At 44.7% G+C, this 23,328-nt stretch overlaps 1 protein-coding gene across 1 annotated transcript in view; it reads right to left on the bottom strand.

The window, feature by feature from the left end:
- The window catches only part of wwc1 (WW and C2 domain containing 1), a 48,479-nt gene that overhangs the window by 11,994 nt on the left and 13,157 nt on the right, over positions 1-23,328 (bottom strand). The window contains 12 exon segments of the mRNA XM_079509474.1: positions 2,117-2,306; positions 3,203-3,361; positions 3,710-3,815; positions 7,192-7,305; positions 8,090-8,799; positions 10,992-11,081; positions 13,791-13,872; positions 13,972-14,150; positions 14,305-14,366; positions 15,489-15,641; positions 16,564-16,693; positions 21,625-21,704. Coding sequence (XP_079365600.1) covers positions 2,117-2,306; positions 3,203-3,361; positions 3,710-3,815; positions 7,192-7,305; positions 8,090-8,799; positions 10,992-11,081; positions 13,791-13,872; positions 13,972-14,150; positions 14,305-14,366; positions 15,489-15,641; positions 16,564-16,693; positions 21,625-21,704 — 2,055 coding nt within the window.

Raw genomic sequence — 23,328 nt, 5'->3', positions numbered from 1 at the left:
GTTTGTCTACACACTGCGCTCCGCACAGAATAATGTGTAAAGAAAGACGAAATAAATGGACGGGCAATTATACTCAGATGTCGAGCGAGTGGAGGTTGAGGAAGGGCTAGTTCCCAAAAAGAACTGTACAGCAGTGGTATGGAACTATTTCGGATTCTCCGTAAGGGACAAGGACCAAACGAACATTATTTTCAAACTCCTACGGTTTTGCCGACAGCCACTTCATAGTTTGCAAAAACACACACGCTGTGTGTGTGTGTGTGTGTGTGTGTGTGTGTGTGTGTGTGTGTGTGTGTGTACGCGTGCTGACTTGCGCTGTACACCGTCCGTCATTCTTCTCCTCCCTTGCTCTATAATGTAGCTCCGCCTACATTCATAATGACAATTTAAAGTGAATCCTACTTTATGCGACGTGCGTCCATTGATGATAGCCTACTCCTTGTAAACTGAGTCGCCACATTCAAAAACGTATCCAGCAAACCAACTCAGCAAAACGTTATAGTATTCCATGGAAGCAGATGGGATCAACACTTGCAAGCATAACATTTTAAATCCCTAATAGAGAGAGTAAAACCACAACATAAACCGGAGTTTCACTTATCTAAGGAATGACATGAGGTATTATTTTTGCCTTGAAGAGCAGTAAATTAAGGCAGAGTGTTGACAAAGCTTTGCTTTTTTTGCCTTGAAAATCATGAAAGGCAGACGTTTTGCATGGCTCTGCTCACTCAATCAAGGACCCCTAAATTAATATGTATTTGACTGTGGACCCCAATCTGAAAAAATATTTTGTGTGAGCTTGTAGATCGGCTATTTTCAAGTAGCCAATGTGTATGATTAAAGTGGTTAAATAGATATTTATGATATTCATAAATTTAGCTGGGGACCTCCTGGAACTGCTGGACCCCACTTTGAGAACCAATACCATAGGGTGTAGGTTAATGATGATTATATATCATATTTTGCTGCATAAATTCACATAAAACCCTGCAAATTCCATCGCATAATCAATATTAAATAATAATATTTTTGCCCACGTTTTTCTGGAGGGTCTAAAAAATGGTATTTCTTTTAGTTTGTTGTTACGTTGTACTGTAAATCACACCTGTGTGAAGTGAGGGGCGCTCTGATTGCTATGATGTGATGTAATGATGTAAAACAAACAGTGTCAAAACAAACATTAAATTCTCTTTATTGTTAATGGGATTTAATGTTTGTGTTAGGGAAATTTTCTCTTCATTGTCAATGGCGTTTTTAAAACAAACATTGAATTAAAAACTAACATTAAACCCGTATATAGGAGGGGCTCAAAAACCCCCCAAAAAATATCGTGATAATATCGTTTATCGTGATACGGCTTGACAAAATATCGTGATAATACTTTTGTCCATATCGCCCACCCCTAGGTTACATAGGGTTTAATGCAGTTAGAGAGAGGGGAGGAGAGGAGAGGAGAGGTTACATAGGGTTTAATGCAGTTAGAGAGAGGGGAGGAGAGGAGAGGAGAGGTTACATAGGGTTTAATGCAGTTAGAGAGAGGGGAGGAGAGGAGAGGTTACATAGGGTTTAATGCAGTTAGAGAGAGGAGAGGAGAGGAGAGGTTACATAGGGTTTAATGCAGTTAGAGAGAGGAGAGGAGAGGAGAGGTTACATAGGGTTTAATGCAGTTAGAGAGAGGAGAGGAGAGGTTACATAGGGTTTAATGCAGTTAGAGAGAGGGGAGGAGAGGAGAGGTTACATAGGGTTTAATGCAGTTAGAGAGAGGAGAGGAGAGGAGAGGTTACATAGGGTTTAATGCAGTTAGAGAGAGGAGAGGTTACATAGGGTTTAATGCAGTTAGAGAGAGGGGAGGAGAGGAGAGGTTACATAGGGTTTAATGCAGTTAGAGAGAGGGGAGGAGAGGAGAGGTGAGGTTACATAGGGTAGGTTACATACCCATAGGTTACATAGACCCCCAACACTTTGGGGTCTATTGCAGTGATGTAATCATAAAGTCCATAGACTCATACACAACACCTGGGGGTCTATTACAGTGATGTAATCGTAAAGTCCATAGACTCATATAAACAAAGGATGGGTTATGAAAGGGGACGGGTTATGAAAGGGGAGGGGTTACCAGGCAGTCTTCTGATTGGCCGGTGTGTCGACACACGTCCACCCTCAGGGTTTTCTGCCGCAGTGCATTGTGGGATATCTGCACGGCGAACACCTCGTTCACCTCCAGGGCGGTGCCTCGGGCGAGCGAGCCGCGGCTTCTGAACAGACAGCGTTCTGTTGAGCAAGGCAGCACCGCCACGCGCACGTACCTACACACACACACACACACACACACACACACACACACACACACACACACACACACACACACACACACACACACACACACACACACACACACACACACACACACACACACACACACACACACACACACACACACACACACACACACACACCTATAAGGATACACATGGCACCTCCTCCTCCACACAGACAAACTGCCTATAACAGTCCAAACAGAGCTCAGTATTTGTCAAGTTGTTTGGCTTTGCTCTTTGCCATGCCAGATATTCTTAGGCCACTCATGGTCAGTTTATGCACACGGCCCCCAGGCTTCAGAATATCAGTATGGAGAATCTACAGCGATATCCCAGGTTTGTTATACTTCCAAGTAATGGTTGGTACTTAGAATGTTTATCTTGGAATGCCTGGTCCATGTACAGATCAAAGACACAGCCCACCTTTTTACATCATCTCCTGGTGACTGATGGTGTCAACAAAGACAACATCAGGTGTATTTGGGATGTTAGCAAAGACATCGCATGCACAGCTAAACCAATCTGGTAACACTCTTGAATGTTTATACATTGCTGCACTAGATGGCACATATTTTCAAACTGCATCAGACACTATAGTCTATAGGTCAACAATCCGGTCGTGGCGAGCAATATACACATGTTTGTATGAACTACATCCATTTGTTATGTTATGTGTGCGATGGATTCTAGGTTCAGAATCATGATGGTTTATTTATGGTAAATGGTGCATTTATATAGATTCACACACACACACACACACACACACACACACACACACACACACACACACACACACACACACACACACACACACACACACACACACACACACACACACACACACACACACACACACACACACACACACACACAGTAATCCTTACAGTGTGTGGTCCTCCGACAGCCAGAGGGCGCTACAGTGCTGTAGTTGTGTGATGTGGACGCTGAATCGCTGCTCCTTGCTCTGGTAGCGCAGACCCAGGTGCATTCTGGGAGAACTGTCGTCATAGCAACCCTGCAACGCATCTGCAACGAGGCCCGGCCTGCACCGTGCACGCACATGCACGCACGCACACACGTGTGCACGTACATGCATGCACACACACACACACACACACACACACACACACACACACACACACACACACACACACACACACACACACACACACACACACACACACACACACACACACACACACACACACACACGTGTGAAATGAGGGGCACTCTTGAGCCTGATCAATCTATGTTAGCGGACATTTGACACATTGCTACATGACCAAATACATGACCAAATTTCTCCTTTCATTGTCAATTATATATATTTTTAATTGGATTAATGCTTCTTGATTATTAAATGAATTAAAAGTAAGAACAGCCCCGCCCACCTGCGTTCCATTGGCTCGTACACGCCGCTGTCGCCAGCCACCGATTCGTCAGACACGGCCGATGACACGCCCATCTTCCTAGGCTCCGCCCCCTGGGTGGAGGATTCTGGAAAGAGGAGGAGCAGGGTCAAGGTCAAGGTAAACTTTACCGTCCACAAGGGACATTTGTCTCTCTCCCCTGCTGCAGCCATTAAACATCAGTGACACAATGTAGTTAATCTAACCTCTCACAGTCGCTGCTGTTTCAGAGCCTCGTTCAACATCTTAGTTGATGCCCGGGTACAAACGACTTTTTAAACCTGATGTACTTCCACTTTGGTTCTTTGTACTTCTGCCAGAGGGTTAGCCTAACCCTAACCTTCTCCCAGAGGGTTAAGGTTAGCCTAACCCTAACCTTCTCCCAGAGGGTTAAGGTTAAGCTAACCCTAACCTTCTGAAGTAAGGAAGTACAAACTATCCATTTAAAACATGGGTAACATCTCTGACTATTTGTAGGGATGGAGCTCGATAACCGATACCCGAAAAAATCCGATATCAAGGTTATTGAGTACCCGTTATCAATAAGCTTTGGGTATCCGGTATCAATAAGCTTTGGGCTTATCGAGTACCCGTTATCAATAAGCTTTGGGCTTATCGAGTACCCGTTATCAATAAGCTTTGGGCTTATCGAGTACTTGGTATCAATAGGCTTTGGGCTTATCAAGCCTGCTATGGAGCATAGCGGCCCATGATGCCATGTTTAAACAATCAAGGCGATCAATAAATAAATGTAATCATCCACGCTGGCACAAACATGTGGGTCTAAAAGTGTATTGATACCTGTATAGTGATAGATAGATAGTGTATTGATACCTGCCAACCAGCACTGCCCGGGGAAACAACATTACACTTTAATAGTGACTGTACACATATTAACCAGTTAACAGTTTCTTTAATATTATTGTATTGGTAAAAAGGTCAATTTCCTTCCGTCTGTTAGAAAAGTTCTGTATTTGAAGTCTCTAGTAATCTTTAGTAGTCTTTAGTCATTGGTGACCACATCCTGTGGTCACCAATGACCACATCCTGAGGTCACCAATACTCTTGGGGTCAAACACGTTAAGAACAAGGTGGTTGTCATCACACCACTTTACAAAGCGCTGTACCGTTATAATGTGTTTGTGCGTGTGCGTGTGTGCGTGAGTGTGTGTGTGAAACTGAACACCTTGTCAACCTTTCACCTGCGGTTGCCATGGCGTTGAGTTCCACTACGGGATGTTTTAAAAAAAAAAAAAACAGCCCCCTCATTATTAGAAGGACAATCAGTCACCAGAAAAAAGGTTTTTGATTGATTGAAATATTGATTAACAGTTTGCAGAATTACAGTACATTTCAAGCACACCTCAATACAAAGACTGTTAACTGTGAGTGGACGACCCAATAAAGGGTGTTTTTGAGGAATCTAACATGGTTAAAATGGAGTTTGAAGTTATAATGGGTTTGTATAGGACACCCGTTCACATGAGAATTAAAAACTGTCTGGGGTGTTCACATGAGAATTATAAACTGTCTGGGGTGTTCACATGAGAATTAAAACCTGTCTGGGGTGTTCACATAAGAATTAAAACCTGTCTGGGGTGTTCACATGAGAATTATAAACTGTCTGGGGTGTTCACATGATAATTATAAACTGTCTGGGGTGTTCACATGGAAATTAAAACTGTCTGGGGTGTTCACATGAGAATTAAAAACTGTCTGGGGTGTTCACATGAGAATTAAAAACTGTCTGGGGTGTTCACATGAGAATTAAAAACTGTCTGGGGTGTTCACATGAGAATTATAAACTGTCTGGGGTGTTCACATGAGAATTAAAACTGTCTGGGGTGTTCACATGAGAATTAAAAACTGTCTGGGGTGTTCACATGAGAATTATAAACTGTCTGGGGTGTTCACATGATAATTAAAAACTGTCTGGGGTGTTCACATGAGAATTAAAAACTGTCTGGGGTGTTCACATGAGCCTGGGTAGACGATGAAATGACCATGTTGTTTTGTTTTGTTTTTTAAGTCAAATATCCCTTAAATTTCAAATCTGAGGGTAACTCTGAGAGTACAAATGGAACCAAATGGACCCTTACAGGTGTAACTCTGAGTGTACACATGGAACCAAATGGACCCTTACAGGTGTAACTCTGCGGGTGTACAAATGGAACCAAATGGACCCTTACAAGTGTAACTCTGAGAGTACACATGGAACCAAATGGACCCTTACAGGTGTAACTCTGAGAGTACACATGGAACCAAATGGACCCTTACAGGTGTAACTCTGCGGGTGTACAAATGGAACCAAATGGACCCTTACAGGTCTGTAACTCTGAGGGTGAAAGAATGCACGCTTTGCAGGTCCATTTGGTTCCACTCGTAAACTCAACAACAGTGAAAAGTGAAAACAGTGAGAGTTGCATAAGGATGCTGTGGTTACAGCTGACATAATACCACGCACGCACGCACGCACGCACTCATGCACGCACTCACGCACACACACACACACGCACTCACGCACACACACACACACACACACTAGCAGGAGTTGTAACTGGAGCCTGGTCTCCAGTTACACCTCCTGACTGTGTGGTGTGTTACCTGACTGTGTGTGTGTGTGTGTGTGTGTGTGTGTGTGTGTGTGTGTGTGTGTGTGTGTGTGTGTCAGGTTACACTACGAGCTTACATTATTTTAAGAGCCTTTGCTGTTCTTTGGACACGCATTCACGCACACATGCTCTGCCGTGGGGGTATGCAACGCAGGGTATGCAACGCAGGGTATGCAACGCGTGCGCGCGTGCACACACACACCAGTGTAAGACATGGCCAAAGCATTTCCGGGGGTTTCAGCGTTGAGAACCTGATCTATATAATGTAGTTCTATAGCTCTACGATCTACAGAACTAGACTATATAGATCAGGTTCATACTACAATCATGTCCCAGACAGATACAGACCGTAACACCTCCATCCGTTCCATGTGGAACCTTTGGTTTACTCCGTGTTTCCCAGACAGATACAGACCGTAACACCTCCATCAGTAGGAACCTTTGGTTTACTTCGTGTTTCCCAGACAGATAGAGATGGTAACACCTCCATCAGTAGGAACCTTTGGTTTACTCCGTGTTTCCCAGACAGATACAGACCGTAACACCTACATCAGTAGGAACCTTTGGTTTACTCCGTGTTTCCCAGACAGATACAGACCGTAACACCTCCATCAGTAGGAACCTTTGGTTTACTCCGTGTTTCCCAGACAGATAGAGACGGTAACACCTCCATCAGTAGGAACCTTTGGTTTACTCCGTGTTTCCCAGACAGATACAGACCGTAACACCTACATCAGTAGGAACCTTTGGTTTACTCCGTGTTTCCCAGACAGATACAGACGGTAACACTTCCATCAGTAGGAACCTTTGGTTTACTCCGTGTTTCCCAGACAGATACAAACACCTCCTTACCTTTCAGTCCAGACACACCTGCATCCTCATTGGCTCCTCCTCCTCTCTCCTCCTCCTGATTGTCTGCCAGTCTGCTGTGTAGCTCCGCCTCCGGTCCAGGGTTTGTATACATCACTAAAAGCAAAGATTGATAGTCCATTATGATTGGAGCATGGAACTACAACTCCATTCTGATTTGAACATGGAACTACAGCTTCATTCTGATTGGCTGCCACTAGAGAGACATGGAACTACAGCTCCCTCCTGATTGGACCACTAGAGAGACATGTAACTACAGCTCCATTCTGATTGGCTGCCACTAGAGAGACATGGAACTACAGCTCCCTCCTGATTGGACTACTAGAGAGACATGGAACTGCAGCTCCATTCTGATTGGCTGCCAGTAGAGAGACATGGAACTACAGCTCCATTCTGATTGGCTGCCAGTAGAGAGACATGGAACTACAGCTCCATTCTGATTGGCTGCCAGTAGAGAGACATGGAACTACAGCTCCATTCTGATTGGACCACTAGAGAGACATGGAACTACAGCTCCAAAAACAGAGCAATCTGTTTGTTATTTCAGTTCATTTTAAAATATCTTTAGAGCTTATTTTGTCATTCCTGCTCTATCTATAAATACAGCTATATATACAGACTATCTCTGCTGTCGGGAGAAACCACCTAACTCCAAAATGTTCGTTTTTGAGGCCCCTCCTACGCCCAGCGTGTTTGTGTGAACCAATCATTGAAGACTAAAGTGTGTGAACCAATCATTGAAGACTAAAGTGTTTGTGTGAACCAATCATTGAAGACTAAAGCGTGTGAACCAATCATTGAAGACTAAAGTGTTTGTGTGAACCAATCATTGAAGACTAAAGACTAAAGTGAACCAATCAGAGGACAGAAAGGTACTGACCTTCTCGGCCAAGGCCGTGCTCTTCCTGGGCGTCAGACTCCTCCTCTTCCTGTCTAGACAGGAAGCAGTTGGCCAGGAGGAGCGAGGGCGAGCAGGGAGGCGACAGCGAGGAGAGAGAGGAGCGAGGGGACAGTCCCGGGTCCGGGAGGTCCTCTGACCCCCTGAGGGGGTCCCCCATAGAGGAGAGCATCAGGGCCTGGTCCTCGGACCCCCCCACAGAGCAGAGCCGGAGGCCCTGGGGGTCCACAGTGCAGAGCCGGGGGCCCTGGGGGTCCCCAGAGGATAGCCGGGAGTCCTGGGGGTCCATAGAGCAGAGCCGGGGGCCCTGGGGGTCCCCAGAGGAGAGCCGGCAGGCCTGGGGGTCCCCAGAGCAGAGCCGGGAGGCCTGGGGGTCCCCAGAAGAGAGCCGGGGGGTCCCCTGGGGGTCCCCGGCCTCCTCCTGGATGGTGGTGATGGAGTTAAGGCAGCGCGGACGGAAGCCTCCTGGCTGCACCTCCTGGTTCTCCTGCAGGAGGAAGGAGACCTCCAGCTCCTCGGGGCGTTCGAGGGGGTCGAGGTAGAGCAGCTCAGCGTAGGAGAGAGAGGAGCAGGAGCCCAGAGAGGAGGAGGTGGTCGCTAGGGACCCCCTGGAGGAGGTCAGGGACCCCCGACTGGACGCTAGGGACCCTCGACTGGAGCCCGACGAACAGGACAGAGTACTGGCCGACAGGCTGGAAGAGACAGAACATTATTATAGTAGTATTAGAGAAGGTGCATAACACATTCCAATCTGGTTTCAGGAAAGGTCACAGCACAGCAAGGTCAAAGGTCACAGCACAGAAACAGGACTTGTAAAAGTAATTAATGATCTTTAGGGTGTCCGTTCTCGTACTCTGTGATCTAACGACTACGTTTGATACAATTGATCACTCAATTTGAAAACAATGTCTGGAGTACTGGATAGGTTTGTCAGGTTTGCTTTTCCTCCTACCTACCTGACCGTTTTTTACCTTTTTACCAGATGCCTTAATTTTTGAGGGGCGCTAGCCCCTCCTATATACAGGTTTAATGTTTGTTTTGTAAACGCCATTGACAATGAAGGAAAATGTACGTCATAATGTGTAATTTACGTCATATTGTCTCTTTATTGTTAATGGTGTTTAATGTTTGTGTTGGCACCGTTTGTTATAAATCACCATTACATCACCTAATCAACATGAGTTAGACTTTAATATATTAGCGCCCCTCACTTCACACGGGTGTGATTTGTATTGTATTGATGCCTTTATTTTCTGTACTTGCTGCCCCGCCCCCGACTCTGTGTTTTCTGATGCTTTTTATAATCGTGATGCGTTGTATAATATGTGATGTTTTGTGCGTGCGTGCGTGTGCTAGGGCATTAACATTAAATTTGATTATTCAATTATCCAACTTAAGTACTAATCCATTCCTGGCTGATTGTTTTCATATCATATAGTCTACTGTATGTGGGTTTTTCCGTCACCGTCACTCGTGTAGGTGCGGTGGGCGGCGGCGGCACTGGCAGACAGATTTTCGTTGTAAAAAGCATGCCTCATAGGCTCATACGCTCAATGGGGACAACTACAGTGTGTAAATACTTTTACTATTGGTGAGTTTATTACTGTAGTTTGTTCAAGTTAGATTGGAGACGTGTCGTCGTGTCGTCCGGTACAGTAAAGTATAGCAGGAGTTCCTCCTCACTCTGACCAATATTATCCAGTTTGGTGACAGTCACACTACAGTAGCTGTTGCCGTGATTTCATGTTTATTTTTCTTATTCATCTTTCTTCATGCTTATCCAACAAAAGTGCAGGCGTGCGGCATTATTAAAAACAAACAGCTATGCAAACAGCTAAGACCAAATGAACTGTGGTTGTAACTTGTTGTTGAACATTTAGGGTTGTATGAATTGAATGAAAAACATTGCATCGTTCATTTCAACCAGCGCCGCTCCAGTCTCCAACTGAACATTGTGAACAACGTAACATGCTATGCTGCGCCGTAGAAAGGTCTTGCGCATCAAAAATAGCAGATCTACATGCTCACGTGTCCATCCAGCTGATGTGAATTTCGGCCAAGCAGAGCGGCAGCAGCACAGCCAGCCTGCCTGCATTCAGAGTAATCTAGTAATAGAGTGGCGACACTAGCGTTGACTCCCATTGTAACAATGGAATGAGGAAGTGCTCATTCTATCTCAATGGGATAGTTCCAATGTTTGGAACTATAGCCCATAGGCACCCCACTTTGTCTCAATGGGAACTATAGCCCATAGCACCCCCCTTTGTCTCAATGGGATAGTTCCAATGTTTGGAACTATAGCCCATAGGCACCCCACTTTGTCTCAATGGGAACTATAGCCCATAGCACCCCGCTTTGTCTCAATGGGATAGTTCCAATGTTTGGAACTATAGCCCATAGGCACCCCACTTTGTCTCAATGGGAACTATAGCCCATAGCACCCCGCTTTGTCTCAATGGGATAGTTCCAATGTTTGGAACTATAGCCCATAGGCACCCCGCTTTGTCTCAATGGGAACTATAGCCCATAGCACCCCGCTTTGTCTCAATGGGATAGTTCCAATGTTTGGAACTATAACCCACAGCACCCCGCTTTGCAGCGAGATCAAAGCGTGTCGCCACTCTCTTACTATTCCACTCGGCCTGCATTCACCGGCTACGTTTTGCAGTTAACCCTTCACTCGCTGGCCGTTTCAGAACACGGTGTTTTAATGCTTGATTGGATGGAAAAAATATCATATTTTACCGTCGAATAATCGACTATCAACCGATTTTGATGGTAATCGAGTTGACTATCAAAACTCACGTGAATGCCCTAGTGTGTGCATGTGCGCACCTCTTCAGCTGTGTGCTCTGTGTGCACGTGCGAGCGTGTGTGCACCTACCTCTTCAGCTGTGTGCTCAGAGACGAGGCCAGTCTCACCATCTCCTCCAACTCTCTGACCAACTTGTTCCTTTTACAGTGATGACGCAACCTGCAGATAGACAGACAGACAGACAGACAGACAGACAGACAGACAGATCACTGAAATGTCTGCATTTCTATTGTGACTTTATTGTATGACACGCTCAGATCTCACGTCTGGTCTGAGCAACCAAAGGAATGAACTTCCCATTGCAGTCAGAACTACAGACTCACTCCCAATCTAAACTATGGAATGAACTTCCCATTGCAGTCAGAACTACAGACTCACTCCCAATCTAAACTATGGAATGAACTTCCCATTGCAGTCAGAACTACAGACTCACTCCCAATCTAAACTATGGAATGAACTTCCCATTGCAGTCAGAACTACAGACTCACTCCCAATCTAAACTATGGAATGAACTTCCCATTGCAGTCAGAACTACAGACTCACTCCCAATCTAAACTATGGAATGAACTTCCCATTGCAGTCAGAACTACAGACTCACTCTCAATCTAAACTATGGAATTAACTTCCCATTGCAGTCAGAACTACAGACTCACTCTCAATCTAAACTATGGAATGAACTTCCCATTGCAGTCAGAACTACAGACTCACTCTCAATCTAAACTATGGAATTAACTTCCCATTGCAGTCAGAACTACAGACTCACTCTCAATCTAAACTATGGAATTAACTTCCCATTGCAGTCAGAACTACAGACTCACTCCCAATCTAAACTATGGAATGAACTTCCCATTGCAGTCAGAACTACAGACTCACTCCCAATCTAAACTATGGAATTAACTTCCCATTGCAGTCAGAACTACAGACTCACTCCCAAATTCCCAATCTAAACTATGGAATGAACTTCCCATTTCAGTCAGAACTACAGACTCACTCCCAATCTAAACTATGGAATGAACTTCCCATTGCAGTCAGAACTACAGACTCACTCCCAATCTAAACTATGGAATGAACTTCCCATTGCAGTCAGAACTACAGACTCTCTCCCAATCTAAACTATGGAATGAACTTCCCATTGCAGTCAGAACTACAGACTCACTCCCAATCTAAACTATGGAATGAACTTCCCATTGCAGTCAGAACTACAGACTCACTCCCAATCTAAACTATGGAATGAACTTCCCATTGCAGTCAGAACTACAGACTCACTCCCAATCTAAACTATGGAATGAACTTCCCATTGCAGTCAGAACTACAGACTCTCTCCCAATCTAAACTATGGAATGAACTTCCCATTGCAGTCAGAACTACAGACTCACTCCCAATCTAAACTATGGAATGAACTTCCCATTGCAGTCAGAACTACAGACTCACTCCCAATCTAAACTATGGAATGAACTTCCCATTGCAGTCAGAACTACAGACTCACTCCCAATCTAAACTATGGAATGAACTTCCCATTACAGTCAGAACTATAGACTCACTCCCAATCTAAACTATGGAATGAACTTCCCATTACAGTCAGAACTATAGACTCACTCCCAATCTAAACTATGGAATGAACTTCCCATTACAGTCAGAACTACAGACTCACTCCCAATCTAAACTATGGAATGAACTTCCCATTACAGTCAGAACTACAGACTCACTCCCAATCTAAACTATGGAATGAACTTCCCATTACAGTCAGAACTATAGACTCACTCCCAATCTAAACTATGGAATGAACTTCCCATTACAGTCAGAACTACAGACTCACTCCCAATCTAAACTATGGAATGAACTTCCCATTACAGTCAGAACTACAGACTCACTCCCAATCTAAACTATGGAATGAACTTCCCATTACAGTCAGAACTACAGACTCACTCCCAATCTAAACTATGGAATGAACTTCCCATTACAGTCAGAACTATAGACTCACTCCCAATCTTCCACCGTAGTCTGAAAGCCCACTCCATCTTAGCCCGTAGCACTTGCCCTAGACTCGACGACCTTACAGGTGTATGCAAAGGCTGAACTTATGTAACTTATGTAACTAAAGATAGCTTTAGTTACATAACACCTATCAGACTGTCTGTCTCTCTAGCTGTCTCACCTCTCAGACTGTCTGTCTCTAGCTGTCTGTCTCTCTAGCTGTGTCACCTCTCAGACGGTCTGTCTCACCTATCAGACTGTCTGTCTCTCTAGCTGTCTCACCTCTCAGACGGTCTGTCTCACCTATCAGACTGTCTGTCTCTCTAGCTGTCTCACCTCTCAGACTGTCTGTCTCTCTAGCTGTCTCACCTCTCAGTCAGAGTTTTAGACTGCCTGTCTCACCTCTCAGTCAGAGCTTTAGACTGCCTGTCCCACCTATCAGTCAGAGCCTTAGACTGTCTGTCTCTCTGCCTGTCTCACCTCTCAGTCAGAGCCTGTCTCACCTCTCAGTCAGAGCCTTAGACTGCCTGTCTCTCTACATGTCTGTCTCTCTGCCTGTCTCACCTCTCAGTCAGAGCCTTAGACTGTCTGTCCCTCTACCTGTCTGTCTCTCTGCCTGTCTCACCTCTCAGTCAGAGCCTTAGACTGCCTGTCTCTCTGCCTGTCTCACCTCTCAGTCAGAGCTTTAGACTGCCTGTCTCTCTACCTGTCTGTCTCTCTGCCTGTCTCACCTCTCAGTCAGAGCCTGTCTCACCTCTCAGTCAGAGCCTGTCTCACCTCTCAGTCAGAGCCTGTCTCACCTCTCAGTCAGAGCCTCAGACTGCATGTCTCACCTCTCAGTCAGAGCCTTAGACTGTCTGTCTCTCTACCTGTCTGTCTTTCTGCCTGTCTCACCTCTCAGTCAGAGCTTTAGACTGTCTGTCTCTCGCCTGCTGCAGATCTCTCTCCAGACATCTGCGTTGCGTCTCCATCCTCTCTGTGGACCAATCAGATCACAGGGTTAGGGTTAGCCAATCAGATCACAGGGTTAGGACGGGAACGGTGCTAAACGAGGTATTCATTAAAACAACGTTACCAGCACAGGGGGCGGGGTTAAGGGCGGAGCATGAGGGCTGTGGGAGGCGGGCATACTTCAGCTCCTTCAGAAGCTCCGCCTTCTCGTTGATCAGGATGAGACGGTCTCGTTCTGGGTCCAGAAGTCCAGGCCACGCCTCCCCGTCCAATGAGGCGATCCGATGCTCAATGGAGGAGATCCTATTGGAGGAAAGGAGCTTATATTATTTACACGCACACACACACACAGGCAGGCACACACACGCACACACACACACACACACACACACACACACACACACACACACACACACACACACACACACACACACACACACAGAGTAATGTAATGTACCTTCTCTTGGTCTCTTCATACTTCAGACTGAGACGAACCTTCTCTGCAAGCTTGTTGTTTACCTGAAATAATAATAATAATAATAATAATAATAATAATAATAATAACTAGAAAAAGTACACTTTTGGGCACAGGTCTCCACCAGGAGGATCGGAGTGCGTGTGTGATGTTTGGCAAAATGTTTTTGTTTTGTTTTTTGCAACAATTTGAGGAAATGCAGTCAGATCACTCATAGCATCTCTGAGGAGTGAGGATAGAATTCTGGATGAGCAGGACATTGCAGCCTGCCTTCATCTGGTGGTTGTATAACAGGGCAACACAAATAAACAATGCAAAAAGGGTGCCATTTTTTCATATGCCTTTGATGGCAATTGGATGATTTGAGGCATTTTGTTCCAAAAATGTGTTTTGCAAAAATCCATCTGTTGGTGGCGCTATAACAGGCCAATGTGAAAAGGGTGGGATATATTCCTCAGCCTAGTAGGAAACGCTGCGTTCATGATTTGAGGCTTTTTGTTCTAAATGGGCCAATCCTGCAATCTTTGAAACTGAAAGCCATTTATAGCCAATTAGGATGGAATATGAAATACGAGACAAATCCGTCTTGAGCACATGACTATAGAGATACTGTGTAACGATTTGCGAGATTTTTGGACAGAATCTGGAGGAGTAATATCAAAAAATGTGTTTTACAAAAGTCGGCCTCCTGGTAGTGCTGGTAAGAGGCAAATGTGAAAAATGCATCGGTGCAGTTATAGGTAAAATAATTGAAAAGCTGCCTCATGGTGGCGCTATAACAGGCCGTTCTGGAAAATGTGGGGCAGAGGTTCATTGTTGGCATCCAGGGAGTGTGTGCAAAGTTTGGCATCGACCGGGTTAACGGTGCCGGAGATTAGCTGGTAACGGACGGATGGACAATTTACAATTTAGGCATTTAGCAGACGCTCTTAATCCAGAGCGATTTACATTAAGCAAGAACAAAAAAGCATGGGAATACATCACATATATAAAAATGCATTTATCATGAAACATGCATAAGCTAAGAACGTAACTAGAACATAATCTATATAATGACACTATACATATAAACTATACATATATGCTATACTATGTACACACGGACGGACACACACTCTGTTAGGGTCATAGTGTTATATTACAGGGTCATAGGGTTATTATTTTACCTCCAGAGGTATATCCGTCTGGGATCCAGCCTCACAGAACAGTCGGGGACCGGCTGACACCTCTGAGCTGCACAGAGACCCAACACTGCCCCACAAATCCTGCTGGGAACCACCAACGTCCAATAGGAAGCCATCCTTCAACACCGCAAGTTTCTATTGGAGGAGAGGGGAGGAGAGGAGAGGAGAGGAGAGGAGAGGAGAGGAGAGGAGAGGAGAGGAGAGGAGAGGAGAGGAGAGTTCATTATAATAACCACATCCTGCATATGAATCCATAGTAGTAGTATCTAATCCAGGGGTACTCAACTAGATTAGGTCGGGGGCCACAACTGTAGAATGATTGTGTGTGGAGGGCCGCACAGCGTGCGTGCAAAGCGCACATTTTTGGGGGATTCTACAATTGCATTTTGTGTTCAAACACAAAGATCTATGTAGGCTAATACATTTGTGCACAGTATGAGCACAGGGTGATATGTCTATACAACTATATGCTATACCTTAGAATAGACATATTTGCCAGAACGAGCGTCAACGAGCACTAGCTGAAACACACAGTAGATCCAGTGACGGCTGAGAAAGATTAGTTAATTTGTGTCGGATAACTAAGGGCTTATTGGTGGAAGGCTCTATGGAAACACTCACTCTTGAACGAAGTTGAACTGTGAGAAAGTGACGTTCACACTCGCCAGAAATGAACGTGTTCACAATGACGTTCATCAGGCAGAAATACAGTACGTTCAGTTCACCCAAAATATGAACGAGTTTGTGAACGATCGTTCTTTGAACGCGTTCAGGGACAACACTGGTAGTAGTAGTAGTATTAGTAGTATAATGAGTAGTAGTATTAGTAGTATAATGAGTAGTAGTATTAGTAGTATAATGAGTAGTAGTAAAATGATTAGTAGTATTAGTAGTATAATGAGTAGTAGTATTAGTAGTATAATGAGTAGTAGTATTAGTAGTATAATGGGTAGTACTATTAGTAGTATAATGAGTAGTAGTAGTATAATGAGTAGTAGTAGTAGTAGTAGTATAATGAGTAGTACTACTCATTAAACTATAGAATCATATGAATTACCTGCATGAGCTCCACCTTCTCTCTCTCTCCTGCACCCAGGGCGTCCCGGATGGATCGAACCTCCGTCAGAATATTCTGAGCTTCACTCAGTTTATAACCTCCTGGGAGGTGAGACACCTTCCTGTCTATCCTACAGGAGAGACAGACAGGTAGAGAGACAGGCAGACAGAGAGACAGACAGGTAGAGAGACAGCCAGGTAGAGAGACAGACAGGTAGAGAGACAGACAGGTCAGAATGTTCTGAGCTTCACTCAGCTTGTAACCTCGTGGGAGGTGAGACACCTTCCTGTCTATCCTTACAGGAGAGACAGACAGGTAGAGAGACAGACACATGTAGATGTAGAATCAAACGGCATACAAATCCAAAGAGTTTCAGTTGAATCAGTTTTAATTAAATCTGCGATTAATTTCAGCTGTGACCAATAGATGCTTTGCGCTGGGTCGCGCATTGCAAAGTGAAACAGTCTGAAACTCATTAACTCTGTTGCGCTAAGCTGTGTGTGTCTGTGTCTGTGTGCGCGCACGCGCGCCTATCTGTCTGTCTGTTTGTCTGCCTGCCTGCGTGTCTGTCTGCCTGCCTGCGTGTCTGTCTGCCTGCCTGCATGTCTGTCTGCCTGCGTGTCTGTCTGCCTGCCTGTCAGCGTGTCTGTATATCTGCCTGCCTGCGTGTCTGTCTGTCTGCCTGCGTGCCTGTCTGTCTGTCTGCCTGTCTGTCTGCCTGTCTGCGTGTCTGTCTGTCTGCCTGCCTGCGTGTCTGTCTGTCTGCGTATCTGTCTGCCTGTCTGTCTGCGTGTCTGTCTGTCTGCCTGTCTGCGTGTCTGTCTGTATGTCTGCGTGTCTGTCTGTCTGTCTGTCTGCCTGCCTGTCTGCGTGTATGTCTGTATGCCTGTCTGCCTGTCTGTCTGCCTGCCTGCCTGTCTGCGTGTCTGTCTGTCTGCCTGCCTGTCTGCGTGTCTGTGACAACTTAGTGTTAAAGTGCCAGTTGTTTTTTTATCCTTCTTTTTTTTTTATCAATATAATTTTGTAGCTACACTGTCCTACACTGCATACCTACTACTCTACTATACTACACTGCCCTACAGCATGACTTTGGCTAGGGCCTATATATATTATCATTTTGTAGCCTACACTGCCCTACAGCATGACTTTGGCTAGGGCCTATATATATTCTTTATATTTTGTAGCCTACACTGCCCTACAGCATGACTTTGGCTAGGGCCTATATATATTATTTGTATTCAATATTATTATGATTTGGAATGAACTTGCCTTTTGTGTGAACACGTGACTTGCCTAGCCGAATAGGACTGTATTTTAACATGAATCATAATAAGGTTGGAGGTTCTGCTTGTTGTAAATATATTTTCTGAGGAGGTTCTGCTTGTTGTAAAAAGGTTGAGAACCACTGATTTAACCATATTTCTGTTGTCCTTTTCTTAATTTCATAAGCTCAACATTCTTGTCTGGTTATCAATGGTAAAACGTGTTTTATCTAATAAAATAGAGTTTTGCTTAAAAGTAATCCAAAAGTAACTGAAAGTAACCCGTTACTTTTTAAATTGTGGTACTCGGATTACGTTACGGACTAGTTTTTAGCAAGTAACTTTTTAAAAGTAACCTTCCCAACCCTAGTTGGAGCGATGCCTCTCTGTTCTCCAAATTGTGTCTAAACTAGACAAAAATTAGGCTATTAAGATAATTATGAATCATTCAATTAATCTCACAAGAGAGATCATTTCTCAGCACCAACCTGATACAGGACCGGCGCATATAGAGGAAGTTTTACTGCATATTACGCTGCAATATTTTATATTAAAATTATATAAATTCGACATTCGAGCCGTTCGAATCATTCCGAACCCACAGGAAAGAAATATTCAAACGTAATTTTTGGCCAATTCTGGCAGCACTAACCAGTAGAAAACTACACCTGCCCTGTGGGGCAGCCCAGTAGAAAACTACACCTGCCCGAACATTATTTTTACCTCCCCCGGGCAGTCAGGCAGGTATTAGTGTGAAGTTGTCAACCCCCCCACACACACACACACACACACACACACACACACAGTCACACACACAGTCACTCACACACACACACACACACACACACACACACACACACACACACACACACACACACACACACACACACACACACACACACACACACACACACACACACACACACACACACACACACACACACACACACACACACACACACACACACACGTTAGGGCATTCACTAAAGCATTGATGTATCGATGTATCGATTTCATTAACACAAGTCGATTCAGATTAGGAGAAGTCGAAAGTTAAAAAAAAAAAAAAAAATCCCCATATCATATTGTTTGCTCTACACGCACGTGTGTACAGAATTCAAACCGTAGCATTGATTATTGTCACGGACAGAAGTCATTATTTCCCTTTGCATATGCACCGGAGCGCACTCGCCTATTAGTTTGCATTGCATTCAGAACGCGCCCTTAATTAAAAACCAACTGCAGCTGTGGCTCTCAGCGCGCGGTGTCCCACTATTAACTGGCTGAATTTGAAGTTTGAACGGCGCTGTGTCAGAGAGAAGTAACAGATAGAAGCGCGGAACCTTTATCCCCAAACGATATCCCCCTCACCTCCGTGCTGGAAATAAAGCGTCTGACTTTCCGAGGCTACATCCGTGCTGACGCAATGATTGTCCTGTTTCTGGTTTAGCTTTACGCGCGGGGCACATCACATGAACCTCTCCGTCTCCGGTCAGTGCGGGTTGTTGTTTATTTGCATGGCTCAGAAAAGAAGTAACAAACTAACATGAGAACGTTATCGAGTTGGAGGAGGAGGAGGAGGAGGAGAAGGTTCACGTGGAAGGTAATGCAGATTGATTGTATTCTGATGATGTGCCAAATGATGTTGATGTTATATTTTGTATTGTGTTCTCGGGCCGCTGCATGTGCATTATAGTTTTATGTTTTGATAATCAGCGCTTTGCCATATAGATGATACATACACTGTGCCATATTGGAGAGGCCACTGTGTGCGCAGTGCTTTGTTTGACATGCTCCGTATTTGAGCGCGCGCACCTCCACCCCCCCCAGACTGTCTGACAAGTCGACTTGGAAAAATCTCAAGTCGTTAATGTCCTTAATGTCGTTAATGTGTGTGTGTGTGTGTGTGTGTGTGTGTGTATGTGTGTGTGTGTGTGTGTGTGTGTGTGAGAGAGAGAGACAGAGAGAGAGAGTGAGTGAGAGAGAGAGGTAGAGAGACATAGAGACAGAACAAGGTCACAGAAGTGACACCGTTGTGGAATGTAGTCAGACCACTCTGTCTGTAACCTAACCTCTCTCTACCGTGCTCTCTCTCTCTCTCCTGCAGGGCGATCAACAGAGTGGTGACACATTGTACATATGGAGAAAACACCATCCATCCCTCCATCCATCCATCCATCCATCCATCCATCCCTCCCTCCCTATATCCATCCATCCATCCATCCCTCCGTCCCTCCCTCCCTCCCTCCCTCCATCCATCTCTCCCTCCCTCCCTCCATCCATCCATCCCTCCCTCCCTCCATCCATCCCTCCCTCCCTCCCTCCCTCCCTCCCTCCATCCATCCATCCACTCCATCCCTCCCTCCCTCCCTCCCTCCCTCCCTCCATCATAGGGGCGTTTTGCGTCCTACGTCTCACCAGGTCCACTCCTGCTCTCACCGGAGTACTAGGTATAGTCTGGTGACCACCGGAGACGGGTGATAACCGGAATGTAGACGGCACCCGGGTGAGCAGTATGGGTTAGGGTTAGGGTTAGGGCTTTTTACTAGTTGACTAGTTGCCTAGTTTACTAGTCGACTAGTACTCACTCTTTCAGCGTAGTGAAGCCGCGCTCTCTCTCTCTCTCCCCTGTATAGAGCGTCGCAGTCCCGCCCCCTTTCATGACGACGCCAGGCCCAGGAAATGAATCCCAATGCATTTTTCCCATAGACATTTCAAAACGTATTTATTTAAAGACCTTATAAGCGTCGTACAAAGCCAACTCTTGTCGTGACAAATCATGACAACAAACACAATATTTTGGAACAAACAAATAATTACAAAGAAGAAAAACAACAAAAAAGTGTTGTAACCTGCCGTTTTCTTCTTCTTTCTAATTCTTTGTTTGGCCCAAAACATTGTGTTTGTTGTCATGATTTGTCACGACAAGAGTTGTCTTTGTCCACGGCGTAAACGTCTTTAAATACTAGTACTTTCTGAAAAGTCTATGAGGAAAATGAACGGGGATTTCTTTTCCGGGTCTCTCGAGGGGGGCGGGGCTGCGACGCTCTATAAAGTCTATGTCTCTCTCTCAGTACTCACTCTTTCAGTGTAGTGAAGCCGTGCTCTCTCTCTCTCTCCCCATCCTGTATAAACCCTATGTCTCTCTCTCAGTACTCACTCTTTCAGCGTAGTGAAGCTGTGCTCTCTCTCTCTCTCTCCCCATCCTGTATAAACCCTATGGGCAGTATTATGCGTGTCTTAAAGGGGCATTCCACTCATTTTCAACATTTTACTATGTCATTAATGTACCTTAGAGCTGTTGTGTGGAAATAATACAAAAGTTCCCCCATTCTGTGTTTCCTAGAACTAGAGGTCTGAAAAGAATCATTAACATGGTGAAACACATCTTGATGATGTCATCAAGATGTGTTTCACCATGCTAATGATTTTTTTCACAATTACATTTCTAGGAAACACAAAATGGGGGGACTTTTTTATTATTTCCACACAACAGCTCTAAGGTATAATAATGACATAGTAAAATGTTGAAAATGGGTGGTTTTCCCCTTTAAGTACCAGGTCTTATTACTTAACTTAAGACCTGGAGACGTGATCAATGCCATTTGGCTATTCTGAGTGGCCAAACAGCATTGACCACGCCTCCAGGTCTTAAGTTAAGTCATAAGACCTGGTACTTAAGACATGCATAATGCTGCCCTATGTCTCTCTCTCAGTACTCATTCTTTCAGCGTAGTGAAGCCGTGCTCTCTCTCTCTCTCCATCCTGTATAAACCCCATGTCTCTCTCTCATACTCACTCTTTCAGCGTAGTGAAGCCGTGCTCTTTGAACTGAAGCTCCTGTTTCATATCAGCAAGATCTCTCTTCAGTTGATTCACCTGGAGAGAGAGACATAGACTTTATACAGGGGAGAGAGAGAGAGACATAGACTTTATACAGGGGAGAGAGAGACATAGGTCCTCATTCACAACGGCGTTTACGCTCATACCGTTACGTAACGTGAGCGGAGCGTGAGCGGACAGGCATTTACGTGGATTCCCACATTACGTGGGAATTCATGAACTTGAACGTGAACTTGACGGTGACGTCGGATGGTCGGAATCTCCGCTAAAAGCTGCGCCAGCTCAGAGGGTCGTGTACTGCTTGCGTAGATTTATTCAGAAGGCTTTAGTCTTCATTCTGAATCAATTAAAATTCCCCAAATCTCAGATAAAATATGTAGGAATGTGTCCAAAACATTGGTCAGCACATAAAAAAATGATAGCTTATATAAAAGCCAAGTATCACTTGGATGCCTAAATGCATGCATTCTAGAGGCAGGTTAGCCTAGAGTCCCAGCTTTCTACTCGCAGTGCAACGCGTTGTGAGCTTGTAGATCGGCTCTCGCGGACTCGCGCTGCATGTTAAAAAAGAACATACACTTATCTGCATTCTGCACTGTACGAATTCATTGGAAAATGAATATAACGGTGCGGTGAGCCCGGCCCGGACAGAACAGATTATTTCTATGGTTCACAGACATGCCGGTCTGACAGACAGACAGCAGTCACAAGGGCTAATTAGCCCTATAAAAAAATAGAAGTCCACATTATTGCATCAGCGCGTGCAATTCGGCCAGTCATAGTTTTAAGCCAGTGCACCTTAATTAATTATAATATGGGGAATTTATAGCTAGGCTGTAGGCTACTACATTGATGAGATCAATCAAGTTTGGTGCCAAATGTCCCGCGAAATTCGCGAATCATTTTAATATGACGACATCATCATAAATGAACCTGCACTTAGATCTGACAAAGAGGAGGCTACCCGCCGTATATGGTTGAAATTTTAAATAGCTATAGGCCTATGCCTACGTGTCCATGATCAGAACAAATCCATTCTCCACATGGCATTCAGACAGATGACAGTGAGATGATATTAATCTATTCCCCGCATGAATCAATGCAGCTCTGATAAAAATATCGGATATATGTTTTACCTCTGCAAAGGTGTGAGTGAGCAATTGTTTAATAGAAAAGAAAAGGCTTTATAATATAATTGCCAAGTATACGCTAGCTTGCTGCCTTGGTCCCGAACTTAAATAAATAAATGGCCAAGCTGCATTTTATACCGTAAGTCAGCTTGACATTGCTGCAGCGGTGCGGAGCAGCGTTCACCGTTTTGTAAGCTTGGGAAAATGATTTATATAGTTTAATGGTAGGCTATAGACAATATAAAGAATCACGCACAAATGTAATGGTATATGGATGTAAAAAAAGAGACTGCAGGTGGTGGTCGTCGCTCCGGCGCTTGACATGGTCAGATCATTTTCTTTTAATTTCCTAATATAGCCTAATTTCTTTCCAGCAATCATTTTTATTTTAATTTGTGAAGCCACTATACTGGAAAATATCATTATTTTGTTGCATTCCGTCAGGAGGACCTCTATTTCGTTTGAGCTGTAAGGCCTATAGTTATTTTTTATTTTTTTTACTGCTGTCTGCTGAGTCATGCTTGACGCCT

Source organism: Electrona antarctica (genome assembly GCF_951216825.1).
Source record: "Electrona antarctica genome assembly, chromosome: 9".
Taxonomy (NCBI): Eukaryota; Metazoa; Chordata; class Actinopteri; order Myctophiformes; family Myctophidae; genus Electrona; species Electrona antarctica.
The sequence above is the reverse complement of the archived record's forward strand: the minus strand, read 5'-3'. Positions and strand labels throughout refer to the sequence as shown.